A 21,739-nucleotide genomic window follows, 5' to 3' on the forward strand; every position below is an offset into this window, starting at 1 on the left:
CGGGGCGGCCTATTTTGACGTTGGTGGCGCCACTTACACCCCTATTATACTACTCGAACACAGGCCACATTCATATCACCAAGGCCTAATCGTGGGACTAAAAAACAAAAATTCAAAAAAAAAAAAATCAAAAAAAAAATTGACAACCTCTTGGGGGGGGCTCAAGCCCCCCCCCCAGCCCGGCCCCCCCCCCCTCCCCCTTGGGCGCGCCACTGCAACGCTCTTATGCACCCTCTCTTGCCAAGCTGACCAATAGAGACAGCTTGCATTGACATACCTTCCGAGCCATGTTCCTGCTTGTTAGGGGTGTCTCCAGGACGCTGATACCCTGTCACTTTATGGGCTTTCTCCACAAACAGACTGACCAGGTCGGTGACAGCGTCTTCAATCTTGGTGCTCAGCTTGTCCGTGACTTTGGTCTTCTCCTCACAGTGTTTCTGTAAAAAAAAAAAAAAAGGAAGGCGGTTTGAAAAAAAAAGTAACTGCTACAGAGGATCAGAGTTTCTATTACTGATCCACAAAGGGAATACCCTCATTATACTAACATAGAAATAACATACAAGTATAGAAAATATTAAAAAACTGACATGGTAAGTCCAAATGAAAAGCACCAGACTACTATTAGATTTTGATTACCTGGGCAAGTCACAAACAATTTAAGTTATTCAAAAGGATATTGCTAAGTGTCCATTATTTTGCTGAATGTTGGAAACCTAGCCCAAGCAAGGAAGCAAGGCTAATAAGACACGAGAAACCTAAAAAGGATTCCCATAGAAAAGGGTCCCTGAAAGTAAAAATTGCAAAAAGAAAACACATCAGTTACACAAGTCAGATATGTGCTAATTACACATTCCTTCTTCGGCTGTCCATCGGTTTTGATGCTGACTGTGTTGATGAGTTTATCTTCACAAACATATGCCATTTGCTTCAAAGGAATAATGTATAAAACATACATAATGTATAGACAAGGAGACACCCCTCAAGAAGCATCAATTACTTTCACGTCTACACTTAATTAACTGAATTAACTATTATAAGATTGAATTTTTGGGTCGGGGTGATATAAATCAAATTAGGTTTTGCCCTGCACCGACGTTTAAAAACACTGTATACTCAGTGTGTTACCTCCCGAGTGAAAGTTGGAAAAAATCACTCGGAGGAGGTCGTGGGTTCGAGTCCCAACCGAGTGATTTTTTCCAACTTTCACTCGGGAGGTAACACACTGAGTATACAGTGTTTAAACGTCGGTGCAGGGCAAAACCTAATTTGAATGGAATTAACTGTTCCCAGCAAATCAATCATTAACTATGACTTCAGGGCGGCTCCAGCGTGAGCAAAGATTTAAGTACCAGTAGAGTCGTTTATAAAGTAATAATCATTCAGGTAAATGAGGTAACTACATGTAGTTTATGGCCATTTTACTCTTTGAGAACTAAACTGATTACCTCAATTAGACAAAATTATTCACAATGTCATGTTGTCTGCAAACGTTTACAGGCTTTCTGTCTCCGGTCGCACCATTATAGCTTTGTGTCTCCGATAGGCACCATTTCACTTGATATATTGTCTTGCTGTACACAAGCTTGACTGCCAAGTAGTCAAGTCTTAAGATAAAGGGTTCATGAGATGACTATTAGGAAAACATTTTATGCAAGTTTCTATTCCTCTTAAACATGTATGAAAACTACTTCACATTCCGTTTTGGCTATTTTTGAACAGTGCATTATTTAAAATTGTCCATGCTTTTCCGGACAACTTAGGACGCTGTTGCTGTGATGTAGTTTCAGGAAGACATTGTTCAGTTTAGGGTTTTCTGCTCAAATTGTGAACCCAAAAATTATTTGTTGAATACATTTGTGAGAAAAGTTTGCTCATTGGCATACTGCCATGAACTGACACAACGAATCACCAAAGGAAAGAAACTTTACAACAGCAAAATATCCAAAATTCCGGCAACATTTTGTGCTGAAATAGCTGTAACATTGAGATTTCTGCCTGGAATGACATCACACATTTACTCATGAATATGGAAATTTGGCATTAAAACCATAAGCATAAAAACCGAAGAGGCACCAAAATACCCTCGAAAATGGCAAAACGAATATTCAACATAAGGTAAAATTGGATACAAAGGTGCATTTTCAAGAATTGCATTACAAAACAATTACATTGCATGGGCCCTTCATCAATTATGTAGAAATTGAATCAGCAGCTAAATATGTAGTTCCTCGATTGCCTGGTTACAAGCCACAGAATTCCATGTCCAATGATGCGGTTGTCATGCAAACCGTAGCTACCGTAGTCCCTGACTTGCATCCAATAAGAACCCCTCCTTGATCATATACAGCCTTTCAATAATTCACACACCGAATGAAATCATTTACAACTAACAACGTGCACATGCAGGCACTGCAAACAATTATGTAGACTTTGGCGTTGATTGATACAACAACCAGCATTCATTTTATCATTACAAGTCAGTCCAAAATGAGTAATGTTTACTGCATGTACCGTAGCCTGTCTTCAAACAACCCATTAAAACAAATACACTCAACATGATGTGAATGTCATTTTTATCATCATTATTGTTTGGCCTGATGTGTGGAACGAGTAATTGGCAAACGTTCTCAGGTTTGCACTGGAGTGGCCTAGGCAAAAGTTGTTGCTCCGCCAAATGCAATCACAGCGTGTATGAATTAGTTCACCGCATCAGCAAACACGCCTCAATCCCGATGACGCGTGTACACAAGTCTTGAGAGCTTTGCGAGGAAAAACCCATGATAGATGACACAAGCTGCGATCCGTAATAATAAGATCCTAGATTGCTCGTGATTGGAAATATTGCTAATGATAACTGCGAGATCACGCTTGACATACAAGATGCTGAAAAGTGGCTAACGAGGCATCATCCATATAAGTACAAGTATCTGTTGGTTTTGCTCTCGAGCTCTGTGATGATGCCCCCATTAAAGTCAACAACCTTATCAAGTAGTTTCACTGTCTAAAGTACAATCTTGGGCAGCGGCAAGCACAACGGAGACCTCTTTTCGGCACAACTGCAACTCTTGCTGGCAGTCAAATGGCTGCGTGGAACAAAGTGCACGTACAGTTTACCGAGTCCACTTGACTGTTCTGGTTTGATGAGGACAAAATGCACCGGTAGAGGACTTGTGATTGAGTTAACTGTGTGTGTAGCAGTTCTACAAGCAGAGCTGATAGAGTGATGAAACTGGTTTTGCTTCGGCTTTTCCAACCTCCGTAGTGGTTGGCAAAAATTGTTTTCCTTGACAAAGGATGCAACAGGTCTGTCTCATTGTGCCTCTATCTCTACCACATGGGCAACTATCTGCCAGTCCGTTCACTCTGTTGACATTAGATGGATTTGGGGAACGTTGGAATAAAATGATCCTAACTGTGCACGGCAGAAGCTGCTAGTAAGTGGTGATGCCAGTTTTATGTCAGCTATTCCAATGTCTGTTCTGGTTGGCACGCTCTATAGTTTTTCTTGCCCAGTGCTACAATGCTGCCTTGCTACCCTTGCCTCCAGTGAACCTTTTGATCACTAAAGTGTGAATGTTTTTAATCTATGTGCGCCCATCCTTTTAAAGTCACCGCATAAACTGGGCAATGACTTTACTCAGATTTTGTTGCTGTCTAAAATGTCAACTGACGAAAGCCCAGGAAAGTTACATCTGAGGATAGACTATGCCGACTTTCGCCTGACGGGCACTTTGGAATAAAAATAATCAACCAAGGATATCTTTTATGACAACTGCAGTACTGTTTACCTAGCAAAACTGCCATGCTCTCGATCTGCATAGAACGACAGTGGAAATGGAACTCTTTATAATGTGCACTACAGATATCATGAATACGACTCATCAGGATGGAACTGACGTGATTGTGAGCATTATCACTGCCAGTATATGGACCATCACGACACTGCTGATTCTGGTGCTAAACATCATGTGTCTTGCCATCCTCCCAAAAGTCGGCACCATGAATGATGCCACCAAAGTCTTCTTAGCCTTCATGACTATAGGAGACCTTAACTTAGGAGTCTTCATTTACCTCCCAATGATTGGCGTCTCGGTTGCTGGGGGGTCCTGGCCATATGGGGCATTTTGTTACGTTCAGGCATGGATCATAAGGCAGGGTCTTCCAATGAACATGATGTCTGTGCTCCTTGTGACGACCGATCGCTACCTTGCGATAGTTTATCCTTTGCGATACGGAACATGGATGACGGCAAAACGCGCCAAGGTTATGACATGCATTACAGCATTAATAACTCACTTATATGCACTGTTTTCTTTTCTTTCGGAACGGGACCACACAATCTTTAACGAAACCTTGCAGCTATGCGTATTTGGTGTGGATAACTCAGCCACGTATGCTGCCACTTTCACAATGGGTTTGATGTGGTTCCTTTGCAATCTCGTGATGTACTTCAGGATTTTAAAAATTGCGGGCCGGCACGCTGCTCGGATCGCGGCACAGCAAAACCTTGCGTGGGTTAACGAAGCAGCGTCGCCAAACAGGAGATCCTTTACAACAGTCGGCATTATCAATGCCTTACTGTTTGTCTGCTGGGGACCGTTCAGCATCGTCTGCGTGGCAGAGTCAAACGGGAATGCGATACCCTCTGTGCTGGTTACTGTGACAAGGATTCTGTTGGCCACCGTGAGCTGGGTGAATGTTATCGTTTACTACGTCAGAAACAAAGAGTTTAAAAAGGCAGTGCATAATCTGCTAGTCCACACAAAGCAATGCTGTCTGTGTGATAGGAGTTAGTGCTAAGACTTCATTCTAACTACCGTACATAATATCTTCTCATGCATGCAGATATCCCAAACTTTAACCAATAGTGTTATAGTGGCATTATACACATGATGACAACTGCTATCAAAGTAAGTTTTGAAAACAAACAACATGTACTGAGTTGATGTGGGTATGACTTGACTTATGAAGCATTTTATTTAGTAAGAAAATATTGGATTAGCAAGTATCTTAATATCACCGCTGTACCTTAAAGCGCAAAGGATGTGTATGTGTGTGTGTTCAAGAGTTGTCTTCGAAAATTTTGCACATGTGTACATGGCACCAATCAGTGATTTAAAAAGGCCTAAAATCTGTTGACTGCAGGAGTCTTACACACTATTTTACCGGCAATTGAATTTATGCTCTTTGTGTTTTAAAATGGATTTTTTTTTCCCCAAAAGTTGTTGGTAATCTAGAAATATCTCTAATGATTAGTTACTACAATATAAAGACAATCTCATGAAATATCATGAAGCAATTATTTTCAGCGTTTCCTAAGTTACCAGTTTCCCAACAAACTCTTCAAAGATATGTTGCATAGTAACACTGTGGTTGGTCAATATTTAACATCATCAACCGTTTCCACAGTTTCTGTTGAGTGTTTATGTGACTATGACTATTTCAGAGATGGTCATGGACACAAATTTGCTTTTAACCTCCAGGCATTCATCATCTCATAAGCAGATTTGTGTCGTTGGGTAACCACCCTTGAAGACAAAATAATGATTGATGTTATACAAATAGTTTTTTTTCTGTTTTTATGGATATCTGAGATATCATTTGTCAGAGACATTACGGCTACTAATGTCCGACAACTGAAATATTTAAAGAAAAAATGCAAGAACACTCGAACACCATGTCAAATAATTCTTAAATCTTTAAGTATAACTGGAAAGATGTAACTTTTTTTGATTTCTGTTTTTTGGGGTTTTATTTGGCATAATGTTTCAGTTTTTTTGGGACTTCACTGATGCTTTTCAAAAAAGTTTTAACAAAAAAACAATTGGAGCACCGCTAATATAGCGCAGGATAGCTCAGTTGGTAGAGCACCAAAATGGTAATCCGTAGGTCACAGGTTCAAATCCCGCTCCAGTCACTTTTTTTGCTCAACTAAAAAAAATTTAAAAAATAAAAAAAATAAAAAACTGCTTGAAATTACTGTTATCAACTATTTTATATTCATTGTTGTCAAAGTTTGCTTCATTTAGTACAAGAATTTCTTGACTCTGTGTCAAACTTGATCACGGTGTGTGCTTTTTATCCACCCAGGTTATACTTTAATCCCTTTAATGAAATGAATGGCATATATAGGTTAATTGTAAAGCTCACAGCTGAAATGCTGCCTGCCATAATGTCCTTCCTATGCCTTTGCATCTAATAATTCACTTTAGTAGCTGCAAAGCCAGACAAGACGGCGCTGGTCCGTTTTTATGTAATTTGACTCTGTAAACAATTGTGACAACAGTGTAGAAAGACAGGGGACTTGCAGGGGAACAAAAGGAGTTAGATTTGACCCGTGTTTGTTGTAAGTCCAGGGTGCACGAGGAAGGTGGGGGACAGAGACTTATTATTTGTGTCAATTTAATGAAGTCCAGGGGTGGAAAGGTGATTGTCTCTTTACAACAATTGGAGACAGGTTCAGCACGTCTAATGTCATTTCAAATTAAATAAATTGACTTTATTAAATAAATCTACAGGCATCGTGTTTTGGTGTTCCTGATATGTCGTCCTCAAGATGCTCAATACACACAACAGTGGTTAAAGTCTTTTTCTTTACTACAATTTGCGTCAAAAACAAAAAGGCAAAAACTATTCTTGAAAATATTAATACGAGATACGCCCTTCGTAATTTTCATATGAAATATTTTCATGAGCAAATCGTAATCATCATTCACATCCAAATTTGAAACACAGTACATGTATAATGATTTGTACAGTCTCAATACCGAAGCACGTATTCTACAGACTAATCTGGCAGCAGCCATTTTCTGAGGTGGCACCAGGCTAATCAAGTCACGCTCAGGTAGTACGCACGCACTCCGTGCTCAGTCCTTCGACCAATTTAGGTTAACGAAAGACGCGTGTGCCTTGTCTTTAAGAATGTGTGTGGCTGCGCATTTTGTTTGCCGGATTAGTCTAACGTTCTAAACTGTGCTAGAGAAAATCTGCATTCACTAGAATAAAACAGTCGCACAACCGTGAGCCCAATCACTTGGAAATGCTTAAGATGTGTGGCAGAAAGTATTGCTCAGCATATTCTAATGACGAAAAATATCACAAAAAAAACAATTCTCTGAGGTTCTTCTAAACATAAATTCTGCGGAAAGTAATTTCTGTACTTAGTGGATCCATATAAAATTTGCCTCAACGCTTACCTGTGTTTTGGTAGTGAATTCTTCCACGTTCCATGGCTTGTCATTGGGTAGATCACACAGCATTGTATCTCCTATCTCCTCCAGTAGAGAGTCTATCCTGGCCTCTCGTATGTCATTCACCTGTCAATGGATTTAATGCTAGGTGAGTTTGGACAAGAAACCAGGGGTGCGTTCCACTCTAGCAAGCATTGCTAACGTTTGTGATCTTTTTGTGCATGGCCAATGGGAAATCGTTGGCAATGTTTTACATTGTTGCCAGTGGCGTACCCAAGGGATTGGGGGGGGGGGGGGCGCCTTGGGGGGCTTGAGCCCCCCCCCCCCCAAAGGTTGTCAATCTTTTTTTGGGGGGGGGGGTATTTTGTTTAGTCCCACGATTTGACCGTTGTGATATATATCCGGTTCGTTAGTGAAAACGTCATACACACGCGCGCAGCACTGATTACTAGCGCCCCTTGGCTACAAACGCTCAAGCTGCGTTAACTTCCAGTTCCAATCATGCAGAAAGTGCTGGAGGTTACGTCACACTAACGAACCGGATGTAGCCTATTTTTGAGCAGTATAATTGAGGTGTAAATGGCGCCACCAACATCAACATAGTCCGTTCCCCCCCCCAAAAAAAAAAAAAAAAAATTTAACAAAATTATTTTTCATCAGCCAAAAAGTAAAAAATTCAAACTTCTAAATAAATTTGAAAAAACAATTGTGAGGTCCCCCCCCCCAATAAGCCAAATCCTGGGTGCACCACTGTTATTTGCATAAGTCGACCGCAACCATTTTTCCTCTGTTTACTGATGATGGCTCAGCCAAAGATTGAGGATGAGGTGTTTTGAGAGGAGATGTCAAGGCCCAAACATGCAAGGTCTAAGTATGTTTTCAAAAGAGTTGTCATAACGTCAATCACAAATCTTCCAGTCTCAACTCCAGTGCAAAATTATTCAAATAACACATTTTAGTAAATACTGCACTTAAAATGAGTTTTGTGACAATGTTTTACAGGAAGTGTCACAGCAGTGTTACATTGCAGGCCATACGCCACAAACCTAACAACACGTCGTAATTGTTTCATGATTGTTGCTGCAAGTTTTCAGCAGTATTTCTGAATTCCATGCATATAACAGTAGGACAAATAGTGCTTCGTGACCACTGGTTCGTACAAACGGCACAAGTCATTTTACTCTGAAAGTGCACAAACTAATAGGTCTCTCTCAAAGACGGCCATCTCTGTAGGAGAAGTGCAACTGCGTATTTTATGCAATCAAGCTGCATTGCGCAGTGTTGAAAATATTCCAGTGTTGAAAATATTCCAAACATGCACACTTGTTGCTCAAAATGTATTCCAAATACGACGCAGCTGATGCGCGTTATGCAAGTTGACGCTCAAAATGCCGATTGCACGTGGCTGGTCTGTAGGAAATGACGTCATTTGAGAGAGACCTATATCATCAATTAGCGCAAGGCAAACATCAGAAATGTTTTCATGAGTCTCTCCTAACTTTCTCATTGTAACCAAGTGAGGGGGCATTTGCTCAAAGAGTCCACGGCAGACCTTACCTCCTTGATAATCTGATTGAGATCTCTCAGTGCCGACCGGATACTGTCAAAGTAAATCTGCAGATTGAGGGACGTCCAGCACAGCATGGTCAGGCCGGGCATGATGGCAAGGTCCACCTTCTTAGTGTGAGCTGTCATGAGGGGTTGGAAGATGCCTGGGATCTTGGCCCGTACTGCTTCATTCTCATCAAGTAATAGCTGCAAGTACAACAAACCGTACTAAATGATTCTCATGACCAACACAACATAAACAGAAAAACAGAGTTCAGCTTGAAAAAAAAAACATTGTTGGATTACTAAAACAGCAGAAACTACTGATTACAAGCAATCCGATACACAAGAAATGTATAATGGGGCGACCACAGCGTTATGGGGAGGTTTTATATTGTTAGGTAAATTAGGACTGAGTTATGGGGACTTTCTGCTGTCCCCGTAGCGTCTGCGGTCCCCATAGTACCATGGAACAACTCGTGTGTAGTGCCCACAGTTACGGCACATGTGTGTGCTTGCCAGATATATGATCTGAAATGGAAAAAAACCTGTGAAATCCCGAAATTGCAGCACTTATATTCCTGTGCATTCAAACTTTTGAAGAAAATGAAAACTATTTTGGATTTCATGACTCCAGATCCTGTACAATGGATACGGCTGCATTCAAATCACTTGTCTAGGGCTTGCAATGAACACATTCCCCTATGGATGTGATATAAGATAAGTGTGCTACTGCTGGCTGATGGTTGCAGCCATTCAAACAAAGCCTATGCTGTGTGGAAGCTATGCTAAGGGCTGTGTGTGAATGGGTTACATGTGTATTCAATGTATATGAGAATTGAATGTCATCTGTGAGTCAAGTGGGACTGAAAATGTCAATTAACGAAAGTGGAGATAGTACTTCGACATGGCTTCACCTTGAGTGTGTTGTAATTCTCCTTGAGTTGTTCCTGACCCAGGCATATAATGTGAGCCGCTTCGGGTATCTCCAGGTCATGCTTGCGCATGCACTCCGATTCACGGATGACCTGGTATAGCATGGGGTCAAAGTTCACCAGGAGTTCCTTGGTCTCTGGGTGCCTGATCAGCAGGGTTGCCTGCAGACCTGGTCCAAAAATTCCAACATATTATACAACACAATCAAGTATTTCACGTAACTATACATGTAAGTTTACAATGCAAGTGCAGGCTGTTTAACGCTTAGGGCCCATCTCAATTCATATCCGGGACGAGTTCCGGACAAGTTGAGGGTAGAACCATTCACTTTGTTAGAAGAAGCTCTGCATTTGCCCCAGACATGGTCCGGGGAAAAGTTCATTAACAACTGCTTGACTCATCAATACTGATAACTTAATTGCGGGAAGATTGCGGGGAAGTTGTTCAGAATCCTGCAACTCCTACCCCAAACAATGTCGGCAACTTGTCTGGAAGTTGTCCCGGATATGAATTGAGACGGACTCAATTACCTGCTTTGACGGTGTCCACCTGTTTCATCCAGGCTCTGTGATAAAGGATCTCAAACTCTATCAGCACGGCTGCTGTGCGGTTGTAGTTGCGAATCACCTTGCGTGCCTCAGGGGTCTTCAATACACTGCCTACTTCCTGCAAGGATAACAAGGCAAAACAAATGGTTAAAGAAGTATAAACAAGGTTATAGAGAGGGTTCTTCTTGCAATATTGTGTGTGTGGTTAAAAGAGCTCATTGGCAAAGACATCTCCAAAAAAGGTAGAGGTCGGTTTATGCTTCATGTAAGTGATCACTAATTTGTGACATAATAACAATAATAACGGATTGTGTACAAAGTACTTCTGATTACGTATAACTGCATCCACGGCCATGCGCCAACATATCTACAGGATCTGATTAACAAATATGAACCTCCACAAAAACTCCGCTCCCACTCACAATCCCTACTCACCTGTTCATCGTCATCTACAAGGACATACGGCCAGCGTGCTTTTTCTACATCGTCATCCACTCTTTGGAACAAACTCCCCCAAAGCATCAAAGACGCACAAAGTCTGGATCAATTCAAATGCCTCCTCAAAACCCATTTGTTCAATTCTGATTAATTTTTGTCCTACTTTTAATTTGTACAGCGCATTGGGACTCCGTGTGTAATGCGCTTAATAAGAACGGTATTATTATTATTATTATAATAAACCACGCTTATAAAGAGAATTTCACACAAGGACCCAATGCGCTGTACAAGAGTCAGTATCACCCTGCGCACTGGGTAAAGGAAACATTCCAAAGACCATCTCAGCTCCCTGGGGAGTATACAGCTCGATGCTGCCATTTCGGTGCAAAGCAGTCACTATAACCATCTCTGCCCTTGCAGGTATTCATTTACTCCTGGGTGGGGAGAAGCAATGAATGACAAAGTGCCTTGCCTAAGGACGCACGCACCATAACACCAGGCTGGACTCGAACCCACAAGCTGCAGAATAACCCACAGATCACGAATTCAATACTTATCCAGACCACAAGGCCACCGCACTCCACATAAAACAACTTACTTGGAGTTAACAAAAGTGAACTCATCGGATGAATTCTTCAGGAGTTTTAGTTTAGTCCATCAATAGTCAATTCACAAGTCAATAACTACTCCGGTCAAAAGTAACAGGATATAAACAGAGACACTGTGACCCAGGTTCAATTCCTGCCTGGGCCAATATGGATTGGGTTTTCAGTCCCTGCCTGATTCCGTGGGTTTACCTCAGAATATTCTCCTGGGTTTTCCCCCTCCTCAAAAACTGTAATTTCTTCACATTGTCTTCTCTTTACTGGGCCCATGGGAGATTCCACATGGGCTACCCGGTTAAAATAAGAATTAAATAAATAAATATGAATAGCTTGTGACTTGACTTGAAACTGAAGGACATGTAAGTGATGTGTGAGGACTTGTGATAACTCAACTACAACACGGAATTTTTCACTGCAAATGTTTGTGGCATAAACTTTGTTTTCTGTTTGCATATTGAATGGATAGTGAATTAAAGGGACACTAGGTCCTGGAACAGCCCAATTGGGCTACAAAACGCGCTTTGAATGAGATGATGATAATCGGAAATAACATTTAAAAGTAGGATATAAACATCCACACAACTATCCTTTCAAAACAGGGCATTTTTGTATTATCCCTGTATTATGCATGCGAGAACAAATTTCGGGGTCCACTTTTGCGACCCCATAAATTCGAGCTGTTTGGATGCTAGTTGTGATTTCATTTGTAAAGTGTTCGCCTTTTGCGGACGTTGAAGAAACCACGTTTTTTTGCATTGGTGATTAGTCACCGAGCGCTGTTCTCGAGACACACAACGTGATATCGTACACTGAGAACGACACGAAAAGCGTATTCGTACTTCGTCATGTCCGATGTAAACAAGTGGGTTTTTTTCGTCTTTTCTTGGGAACGGTAAGACATTAGGTAACCAACCTTTCAACCAGATGTTTGAAATAGGCTATGTAAACAATCCAAAACATAACATTTTCGGGGATTTCTGTTCCTAGTGCCCCTTTAACTTTTGAGGATGAGGAATTTTTGACAATACCTTGAAAGTTTCCATGGGTTCTTGGATGCGTCTGAAGAGCTGTCTAGCCCAGGAGATCTTACCAGCTACAGGCGGCATGTCCCTAGGAATGGGTGGATCATCCTTGTGCTGCATGTACAACTGAGGATGGCAAAATGCAGTCTGAACTCAATTGAACATGGCCAAGGTGCAGTCAAAGACAGACATCTTAATGCATTATCAGGTAACCCCTAGTAAAGCAGCAAGTGAAGTCTGTCACGAGCCCATGTGGCCCGTCAGGCCGATGCTTATCTCCAGCTTTAGTGACATGAAATGACTGAGAATATTTCTATTCCTCCTGGATGCGATGCTAGTCCATCGCAGGTTACTCCTCAGGTAATTAATGCTGGCGGCCATTTAAACTCCTGGTTGGAGAGAGGCAAATCGGGGTGGAGTGGCTTGCCTTTGGACACAACATGGCCAGCAGCTTCGCCTCGAGTAATTATCAGCATCCAGACTCCAACCAGAGTCTTAAACAGAGTGTTTAAAAACCGCCCAAGCACACATTCATTCTATTAGTCAAAGAAAAAAATGACTAGATGTTTCTTTTTTGCATGGTGGGAATTCACATCTAGAGTTGTGCATTTCAAAGTTACGATGTCTGCTTCTTAATTTCAAAGTTAAGATTTCTGCGCTAGTGCTACACCTTACTCTAAATAAACTGTATAAAAGAAGTTATCTCTTCACTGTCGTGCTCAAAGTGAGAAATTGGCTGTTCTGTAGAAATTGGCTGTTAGAGTATTCAATCAACATTTTATATCTTCAAGCCAAGTTGACAAGAGGTGTCTTTTTTGCATGATGGGAATTCACATCAAGAGTTGTGCATTTCAAAGTTACAATGTCTGCTTCTTAATTTCAAAGTTAAGATTTCTGCGCTTGTGCTACACCTTACTCTAAATAAACTGTATAAAAGAAGTTATCTCTTCGCTGTTTGGCTCAAGTGAGAAATTGGCTGTGCTGTTGAAATTGGCTGTTACAGTATTCAATCAACATTTTACATCTTAGAGCCAAGTAATGAACTTACCTTTTTGATGCCTTCCAGCTCAGCGCCATAGTGCTGTAGTATGACTGCGTACTTCTCTTCAATGTGCAGCTGGGGGATTTTCAGATTGTCAAACCTAGATGATAAGGGAGTTATTGATATTACAAAACAAAATGTTATCAAACACACAATTCAGCTCCTCAACTCTCACTTCGACCATATCAATTCGCAGTGAGTTGAACAACTTATCATTGGCTTTTTCACAAAATTTGCAAAAAAGCAAGTTCTTTTTGTTCAGATTTTTTTTTCTTTCTATTTGTCGCCAAACATCCCATAGACTTTGTACACGATTTTTATTTTTTTTTACCTTTAAGCCATATCTCAAGAACGCAACATGCAAAATTCTTTATGTATTTGGTTCGTTAGGTAATAGTGTAACGAAATGGCTTATACAAGTCTACTTGCCTCATTAATTTATTAGATGATGACATTATTCTTTAGATTGCTGAGCATGCGTAGGTAAGCTTCTGATTAGTGCTCAGACCTTATTATAATAATTTGCGTAAATATCATTGGTAAAGTGCATGCAGACAGCTGCGCGAGACTGGTGCAAGTTTATGTTTTGTCTAGCATGCGCCATGCCATGTGAGCGAGCTGCGTTGCATAGCAGACCGAACTAGAGCATTGTAGAGTAGGGAGCGAGTCGCGTGGCAGACGGTCAAGCAACAAGTCCGTACGGAGAACCAGCTGAGAGAATCTGCTGAATTTGACAGCGCAACCGCGGTGTTCATGCGTAATTTGCAGGTACGTTTCTAACAGCTGTACCATAGTGATAGTTGTGTAGGTGAAACAGTGCCGTGTAGTGCTTTTTACATGCCTGTAGGAATCAACTTTTACTTAGAGTGGTCGATTTAATGTGCACTTAGAGTCTGTTAGTAAGAACAGAAAATAGTGTGTAATTTTGAGAGATATAGGGTCAAGTTGTAGGCTAGGTTGTCGACTATATTGTCCGAAGGTCACCGTCAGAAACACGGTGAGAAACTGGACAGGGAGAGAGCCGGCTGTTGCCTTGAATTTCCCTTTACTTTGAGTCGGAATTAGTCAGTAGCATTCCAAAGATATTTGGGTAATTTCAGGGAAGTTGCCCGAGTGCGGAGTGTGGATTGCGATTGCGATTGCGGATTGCGGAGTGCAGAGTGCGGAGTGCGGATTATATAGGCGCCAGTTTATAATTGTATAACTATAATTGAAACCCAATTGTGTAAATAAGATAATTCCCAATATAAGAAGAGAAGGATATTAAATCAGTTCCCATTGAAATTGCCAATAATTCCTTTTGTCTCGTAATTCTTTATTCAGTATGAGTCAAGAGAGTCAACCCATCAACTACCAATCAACGCGGTACATTTCCACCAAAACGAATCCATATCCCTGGGCCTTTGGATTGCTCGTCAATGTTAGAGGACTGAGGCAGAGTTTAGGTTTAGGTTGGAAAACAGATTGCGACAGATAGCTTTCCTCAACTGGTAAAACTTAGACTGGCTCGTTGGAAAACTAATAATTACGCCACAAATGGTGTCAGAAGTGGGATGATTGGAGTTGATTGGGTCAGTGTTGTGGTTGACTAAGTGTTAGTAAAGTTGCTTGTGCAGATCCGCAAGGTTGGGCACTGTTGAAAATTAACAGTGTAGTAAGCAGAACATAAAGACAAAGTTGTTCTGCCGAGTTTGGGGCAGAGATTTCCCGTACCGGCAAGTAAGTCCAAGGTGTAAGGAAGACCCAGCGGACGGTTGCCAGGTTTAGAGACCCTGTAAGAAACAGGAAGGTTTACATTTTGCTGTTTACAAGAGTGCAACAGTATGAGTAAACAGAATCCTTCGAGCATGGAGATGGAGCTGCAGAGGCTTAAGTTGGAAGCCCAGTTCCTGCAGTGGGAGAAAGATCTCATGGCAAGAAAATTAGAGGCTGCCATGAATGATCAGAAGACTTCCACCGATGGAAGTAGAGACACACCCAAGAAGAATGGGCGTGTGAGTAAGCAAGTGGATTTAGAGATTGAATTCAGATTGCCGGGGATGAGTTCTGGCTATGTCTCACAATTTGAGACGAGTAGTCTGGGGGCTACAGGTGGCTCGCCAGAGTTACTTCCCAAGGCTGGGAAGAGAGTGGAGTTTGGGGAAAGCACTCCCCAAGGAGTGGCTGGTTCGAAAGTAGTCCGGCCAAGAAGCACGTTTAGTGCTATAGAGGAGATTGAGTCCTTTCTCTCAGGCTCAGGTGGGGCAGATCAGGTTGCAAAGAGTTGTAGCCCGACCCCGCAAAGTACAGAGAAGTTTTCTCCGGAGATAACCCACAGCAAGCTTTGCAACCCATCCAATGGACGCGGTCAGCAGCAGCTTGGTGGATAAGAAAGACACCCCAACAGCAGGGTCATGGCCCTTGAAGAGGGAGGAGAGAGTAGGTGAAAAAGATGGTAGGACCCGGGAACGGTCAAACCGTGACCCAAATGTCACCCCCGACAGATATACAGGCAAGGTGCTGTGGAAAGGATATTTCCAGCACTTTCAGTCGTGAAGAGAAGTGAATCAGTGGGACGAGGAGCAGGCTGCCGCCTATTTGGTTGCAAGTTTGCAAGGAAACGGCCTAAGATTAATACGGGATGTACCCACTGGCCAAAAGCGCTCATACAGTGAGCTGGTGAAGTTGTTGGACAGGAGGTTTGGTTCAGGTCGCCAAAGTGAGAACTACCTCATTGAGCTGAGGCATCGGCGACAGAAGCCGAAAGAGACCCTTCAGGAGCTGGGTCAAGCCATACAAGAGTCGGTGGTCAAGACGTAACCTGATATTCAGGAGGAATCGCGTGACCGGTTGGCAAAGAATCACTTTCTAGAAGCAGTGGAAAGTCGGTCTGTGCGAGAAGGCATAAACCGGGCTCGTCCAAAGAATTTGGATGAAGCAATCCAGGCAGCTCTAGAAACCGACAACTTTGAGAGTGTCGAGCAGCAGAGAACGCTCGATGGTAAACCCGCCAACATGGCGAGGGCAGTAGACTCAGGAATTGAGCAGAGCATCAGCAAGCTAGAGGGCGAGCTGAATAATATGACATAGTTGTTGACGAAGTTGTCAAAGCAGGTGCAGGGCAAAGAGTATGGAAGTTGGGAAGACCCTCAGAAGAGGAAGAACCCTCGGAGAACCAGCAAGGTGACTTGAGCTGCTTTAGATGCGGCGAGAAAGGCCACTTTGCTAGGGAGTGTAAGAATACCAAGAAAAGTTTCCAGCAACAGGGAAACGGGAACCAGCCACCCGTGGGGTCCGCGGGTGGGCTGGGAACACCAGAGGACCCAAGAAACGGCGGCGGCGTCGTAAAGACTGGCCAGTAGCACAGAAGAGATCAGAGGGTGGCCAAGCTGCCAACCCTGGTCCCTGAGGTGGACTGTTTGTAGAGTGTGAAGTGAGAGGAACCAAGTGTTGATGTTTAATTGACACTGGTTCCACAGACACACTAATTAGTAGTACAGTCTACTATCAGATCCACAAAGAAAAGAGACCAACCTTGGACTCAGGCAAGGTTCAAGTGAGACAGGTTGATGGGAGTCCCCTTGCTGTACTAGGTACTGCTTGGGTGGATGTGCAGGTGGGTAAGACCACGCACACAGTGAAGGCAGTCTTCATCGAGATGAAGTGTCAGGTAATTTTGGGAATGGATTTTCTGTTACTCACAAGGGGTTACTTGGATTTCCAGACTCGAGAGTGGAGAATAAATGGAGAAAGAGTTAGGTGCACCAGCAGTGCCGGAGATCCCTTTGTGGGAAGGGTGGTGGTAACAGAGACCACAGTAATTCCCCCCGGGCACGAGGCTGTGGTGCCGGGCAGGATAGCTCGAAGAGAACAAGGGCTGGAAGGACCAGCTGTAGTAGAACCTCTAGATAGAGGAGGAGATTTGGCCAAGAAAGGTCTTGTGCTGGCCAGATCACTGGTGTAGTCAGGGAACGAGACAGTTCCGTTGCGGGTTTTTAACCCAGGAAAAGGCAAGAGAGTTGCCAGAAAAGGGACAATCGTAGGTCTAGTAACCGCGGTGGAACCTGAGGCAGTCCAGAGTGAAATGGACAAGTCAGAGGAAGTAAGACAGGGCTTGCCAGAGTATTTGCAAGACTTGTATGGGAGGAGTAAAACCAATGTGGAGGTGAGATACCACAATGACATCGAGAAGTGCTTGGTTGATTTCCAAGATGTCTTCTCGAGTGGGGACCATGATATTGAGAGAGACGAGGGATCATAGAACCCTCAGATCGTCCGTGGGCGGCCAATGTTGTCCTGGTGACAAAGAAGGATGGGACGAGGCGGTTCTGTGTAGACTACAGAAAGTTAAATGCCGTCACCATCAAAGATGCGTACCCGGTTCCGCGCATCAATGAAACGTTCGATGCATTGAGAGGGGCCAAGTGGTTTTCGACGCTAGACCCTGCGTCAGGGTATTGGCAGGTTGCACTGGAAAAAGGAGCCAGTCAGAAATCCACATTCGTGGTGAGAAATGGCCTGTACAAGTGGAAGTGCATGCCCTTCGGCTTGTGCAATAAGCCGGCGACTTTCGAGAGACTCATGGAGGACATGGCAGGGTGACAATGGGAGATCCTGCTGGTATACTTAGATGACATAATTGTCTTCGGTGAGACAGAGAAGGAGACAATACAGCATCTGAGAGTAGTGCTGGAAAGATTGAGGCGAGCAGGGCTTAAGTTAAAGCCTAGCAAGTGCCACTTATTCCAGAAATCAGTTGGCTACCTAGGGCACATCGTGTTCGCAGAGGGAGTGGCCACAGATCCATAGAAAAGGAGAGCAGTAGCAGAGTGGCCAGTGCCAAAATGTGTACGGGACGTGAGAAGCTTTTTCGACCTCGCGTCCTACTACAGAAAGTACATTCGAGGCTTTGCGGAGACAGCCAGTCCTCTGCATGCCTTGACTGAAAAGTCGAGGGAGTTTGAATGGAGTGAAGCATGCCAGGGTGAATGTGAAGAGAATAAGAGTAAGCTTCAGACAGCTCCAGTCTTGGCGTACCCTATTCCCGAGGAAGACTTCATCCTAGACACTGATGCTAGCGGGGAAAGCATCGGTGCGGTGTTGTCTCAGCTTAGGGATGGGGAAGAGAATGTTCTTGCTTATGCAAGCAGAAAACTTAGTAAACCGGAGAAAAACTACCCCCGGTACTGCGTGACTAGACGTGAGTTGTTGGCAGTAGTGGTATACTTGAAAGAGTTCAAGCAATACCTTTATGGTAGTTACGATCAGGACTGATCATGCCGCTCTTCGGTGGCTTCTTAATTTTAAGAACCCAGAGGGACAGCTGGCGAGATGGCTGGAGGTCACTTCAGAATATGACATAGAAATTCAGCACCGACCTGGCAAGAAACATGCCAATGCAGATGGATTGTCAAGACGACGGTGTAAGCAGTGTGGCCGAGAGGAGGCCATGGATAAGGGAGAAGCCCCTGGCAGAATGCTTGAGGAGCAACCCACAGAGGAGATGTTGGTGAGGGGTGTAGTAGCCCAGCCAACAATTTCCAGGGATGAGTTGAGAGAGGCTCAACTCAAAGATACGACCATGAGTTGGATCGTGAGAGAAAAAGAGGGCAAAGGTCGCCCTGAGTGGGGGAATGTGTCACACTCTTCCTCCGAGGTGAAGACTTACTGGTCCTACTGGGACCACTTGGCAGTCCAAGAAAGTCTGCTGTACAAGAAGTGGGAATCAGATGATGGCAAATCGATAAGATGGCTATTGGTTTTGCCGAAGGAGATTAGGAAAGAAATCCTAAGAGAGGTACATGGTGAACAAGAGAGCGGCCACCTAGGGACGAGTAAGACACTGGCCAAGATGAAATACAGATATTTCTGGCCAAAAATGTCCGCCGATTGCAGGTCATTTCTGCGGAGTTGCGAGTTATCTGCCAGGAGAAAGGCACCAGTTAAGAAGAGAAAGGCTCCCCTGCAGTAATACCGAGTAGGGGTACCCATGGAAAGGGTCGCCATAGACTTACTCGGGCCCCTGCCCAAAACGGATGGTGGAAACCAGTGGGTTCTGGTTGTGGGAGATTACCACACGAAGTGGATGGAGGCATACCCTCTGCCCGATGCCACTGCCAAGACCGTTGCACTCAAGTTAGTCCAAAAAGAGTTCATATGCCGGTTTGGTGTACCACAAGAGTTGCACTCAGACCAAGGCTCCAATTTTGAGTCAATACTTTTTGGTGAGATGTGCCAAATACTTGGGGTGTCCAAAACCCAAACTACCGCCTAAAATTCCAAGTCGGATGGGATGGTCGAAAGGTTTAAACATTAGTGAACTAACATTGTGGCTATGCTCATTGATCCCAAGAAGAGGCAAAGAGATAGGGATGAGATGCTCCCATATGCCACCTTCGCATATCGGTGCACATAATAATATATAATAAATGGAGCATTTATAAAGCGCTTTTAACAAAGATCAAAGCGCTGTACAAAACTACAAATCTACAAATAAACAAGGCAAAAACAAAAACAAAACAAAAAACTTAATTTAAGAATAACTCAAGGGAACCAGGGGATAATGAAATGTAAAGATAAGGTGAATTGATTTAAAGAAACAGATGTGTTTTGAGCGATTTCTTGAAGGTGATGATTGACGATGCAAGTCGGATGTGTTGAGGGATCTTGTTCCACTCCCTGGGGCCAGCAATCGAGAAAGCTTTATCACCTGTGGTTTTAGTGTTAATAGGAACATGTAATCGGGAAGTGTCTGTTGAAGACCTAAGCCCCGCCCTACCTGATTGATACAAAGAGAGTAAATCGGTCAGGTAGGAAGGAGCCAGACCGTGTTGTGTTTTGTAAACGTATAGAATTAATTTGAAAAGAATACGTGATTCAATCGGCAGCCAATATAATTGATGCAGGAGCGGTAAGGCCTCAGTAGAGCGGCTTACACAGAGAATGAGTCTGGCTGCACGGTTCTGAAGTTTTTGTAACCTGTTTCTGTCTCCTTGACTTATGCCGTATAAAAGAGAATTGCAGTAGTCAAGGCGAGATGTGATTAGCGAACGTACTGCATGGTGACAAGTGTTCTGATCGATGAACTTCCGAATACGATTTATATTGCGTAGATGAAAGTTGACAGATCTGCATATTGTTGTGAAATGTTGTGACATAGACATAGTAGAGTCAAATACTACACCAAGGTTTTTGATGAAAGGTGAAGGTTTGATAGTGGTAGATCCTACTTGAAGTGTCAGGTCAGAGAGAGAATTGATGCTATGGGGAGAAGCGGCAATAAAAAATTCTGCACACCACAAGACTCAACGGGGGAATCCCCCAATATGATGATGATGGGTAGGGAGGTAGCATACCCCATAGACCTTACTACTGGGTGTCCAGATACAGAATATGACACCGAGACAGACTACGCAGCAGAATTGCGTAACAACATGCAAAGAGCGTATGAGAGAGCAAAAGAGTGCCTAGGGAAAAGCGCCCATAGGCAGAAAAGAAGGTATGACCGAAAGGTGACAGAGACAGGTTTTTAAGGAGGGGCAGCTACTTTGGCTCTGCATAACCCTGCCAAGAAGAAAAGCATGTCCCCCAAGCTCCAGTTGCGTTGGGAGGGACCTTGGCAGATAGTTAAGAAGTTGTCAGATGTAACAGTCCGCATTAAGTTGAAACGGGGAGGTAAACCTCGAGTGGTGCATGTAGACAGGCTAAAGCCATATGTTGGCGAGTAAGGGTCTGAGAGAGATAGTTCCAAAGAGAGGGCGTCAGAAAACCCTCCAGTGGAAGAGACAGAAATCTCACAGGGAGAGGCACAAGATGAAGCCATGCCTCAAGATGAGGTGATAGAAAGTACCACAGAAACGGCCACAGGCTGTCAGGACGACAATCATGAGGCCCAGGGTCAGGATGAGTCCAGTAGTCCCGCACAGAACCCAACAAAGCGCTATCACAGAAGGATTCATCGACTGCCTCAACATTACCTCTAAGGCAATAGAAATCATTGTTAGATAGTTAGGGGACTTAAGAAAAAGCCTCCTAAAAAGGGAAAGTTGGTAAAGAAATTCAATTTAATTGATTACCTATTTTCTTTCTTGGTTTGTGTGCACAGGGTACCGACCAAGGGACAAGAGTTAACAATGAAGACACCTAAACCCAGGGTGTTTTAAGTGCAGAGAATGCCAAGCACTGTTCCTGTGGAGGCATATCCAGATGTCCCACGGACCGATTAAATACCTATACTGCAAAGAGTGCAGATATAGAGCGACCTGCAGAGATACCATGCTGAGACACTACTCATGTTTCCACAAAGGGATGTCCTGTCCCTCTCACCATGTCCTATCTCCCCATTGATGGCGCTACCATCGCTCATTAATTTATTAAATGATGACATCATTCTTGTTAAATATATAGATTGCTGAGCATGCGTAGGTAAGCT

At 43.3% G+C, this 21,739-nt stretch overlaps 1 protein-coding gene across 2 annotated transcripts in view; it reads right to left on the reverse strand.

Annotated features, from left to right (window-relative positions):
• The window catches only part of LOC119735419 (dynein heavy chain 8, axonemal-like), a 146,375-nt gene that overhangs the window by 103,471 nt on the left and 21,165 nt on the right, over positions 1-21,739 (reverse strand). For both annotated transcript variants that reach the window (XM_038209120.1, XM_038209121.1), the window contains 7 exons: positions 13,336-13,429; positions 12,294-12,413; positions 10,205-10,340; positions 9,656-9,843; positions 8,748-8,945; positions 7,197-7,316; positions 278-437 (listed from right to left, as the gene is read on the reverse strand). In XM_038209120.1, coding sequence (XP_038065048.1) covers positions 278-437; positions 7,197-7,316; positions 8,748-8,945; positions 9,656-9,843; positions 10,205-10,340; positions 12,294-12,413; positions 13,336-13,429 — 1,016 coding nt within the window. The remainder of the gene's footprint in view (positions 1-277; positions 438-7,196; positions 7,317-8,747; positions 8,946-9,655; positions 9,844-10,204; positions 10,341-12,293; positions 12,414-13,335; positions 13,430-21,739) is intronic.

Source organism: Patiria miniata, unplaced genomic scaffold (genome assembly GCF_015706575.1).
Source record: "Patiria miniata isolate m_02_andy unplaced genomic scaffold, ASM1570657v1 HiC_scaffold_29, whole genome shotgun sequence".
NCBI lineage: Eukaryota > Metazoa > Echinodermata > Asteroidea > Valvatida > Asterinidae > Patiria > Patiria miniata.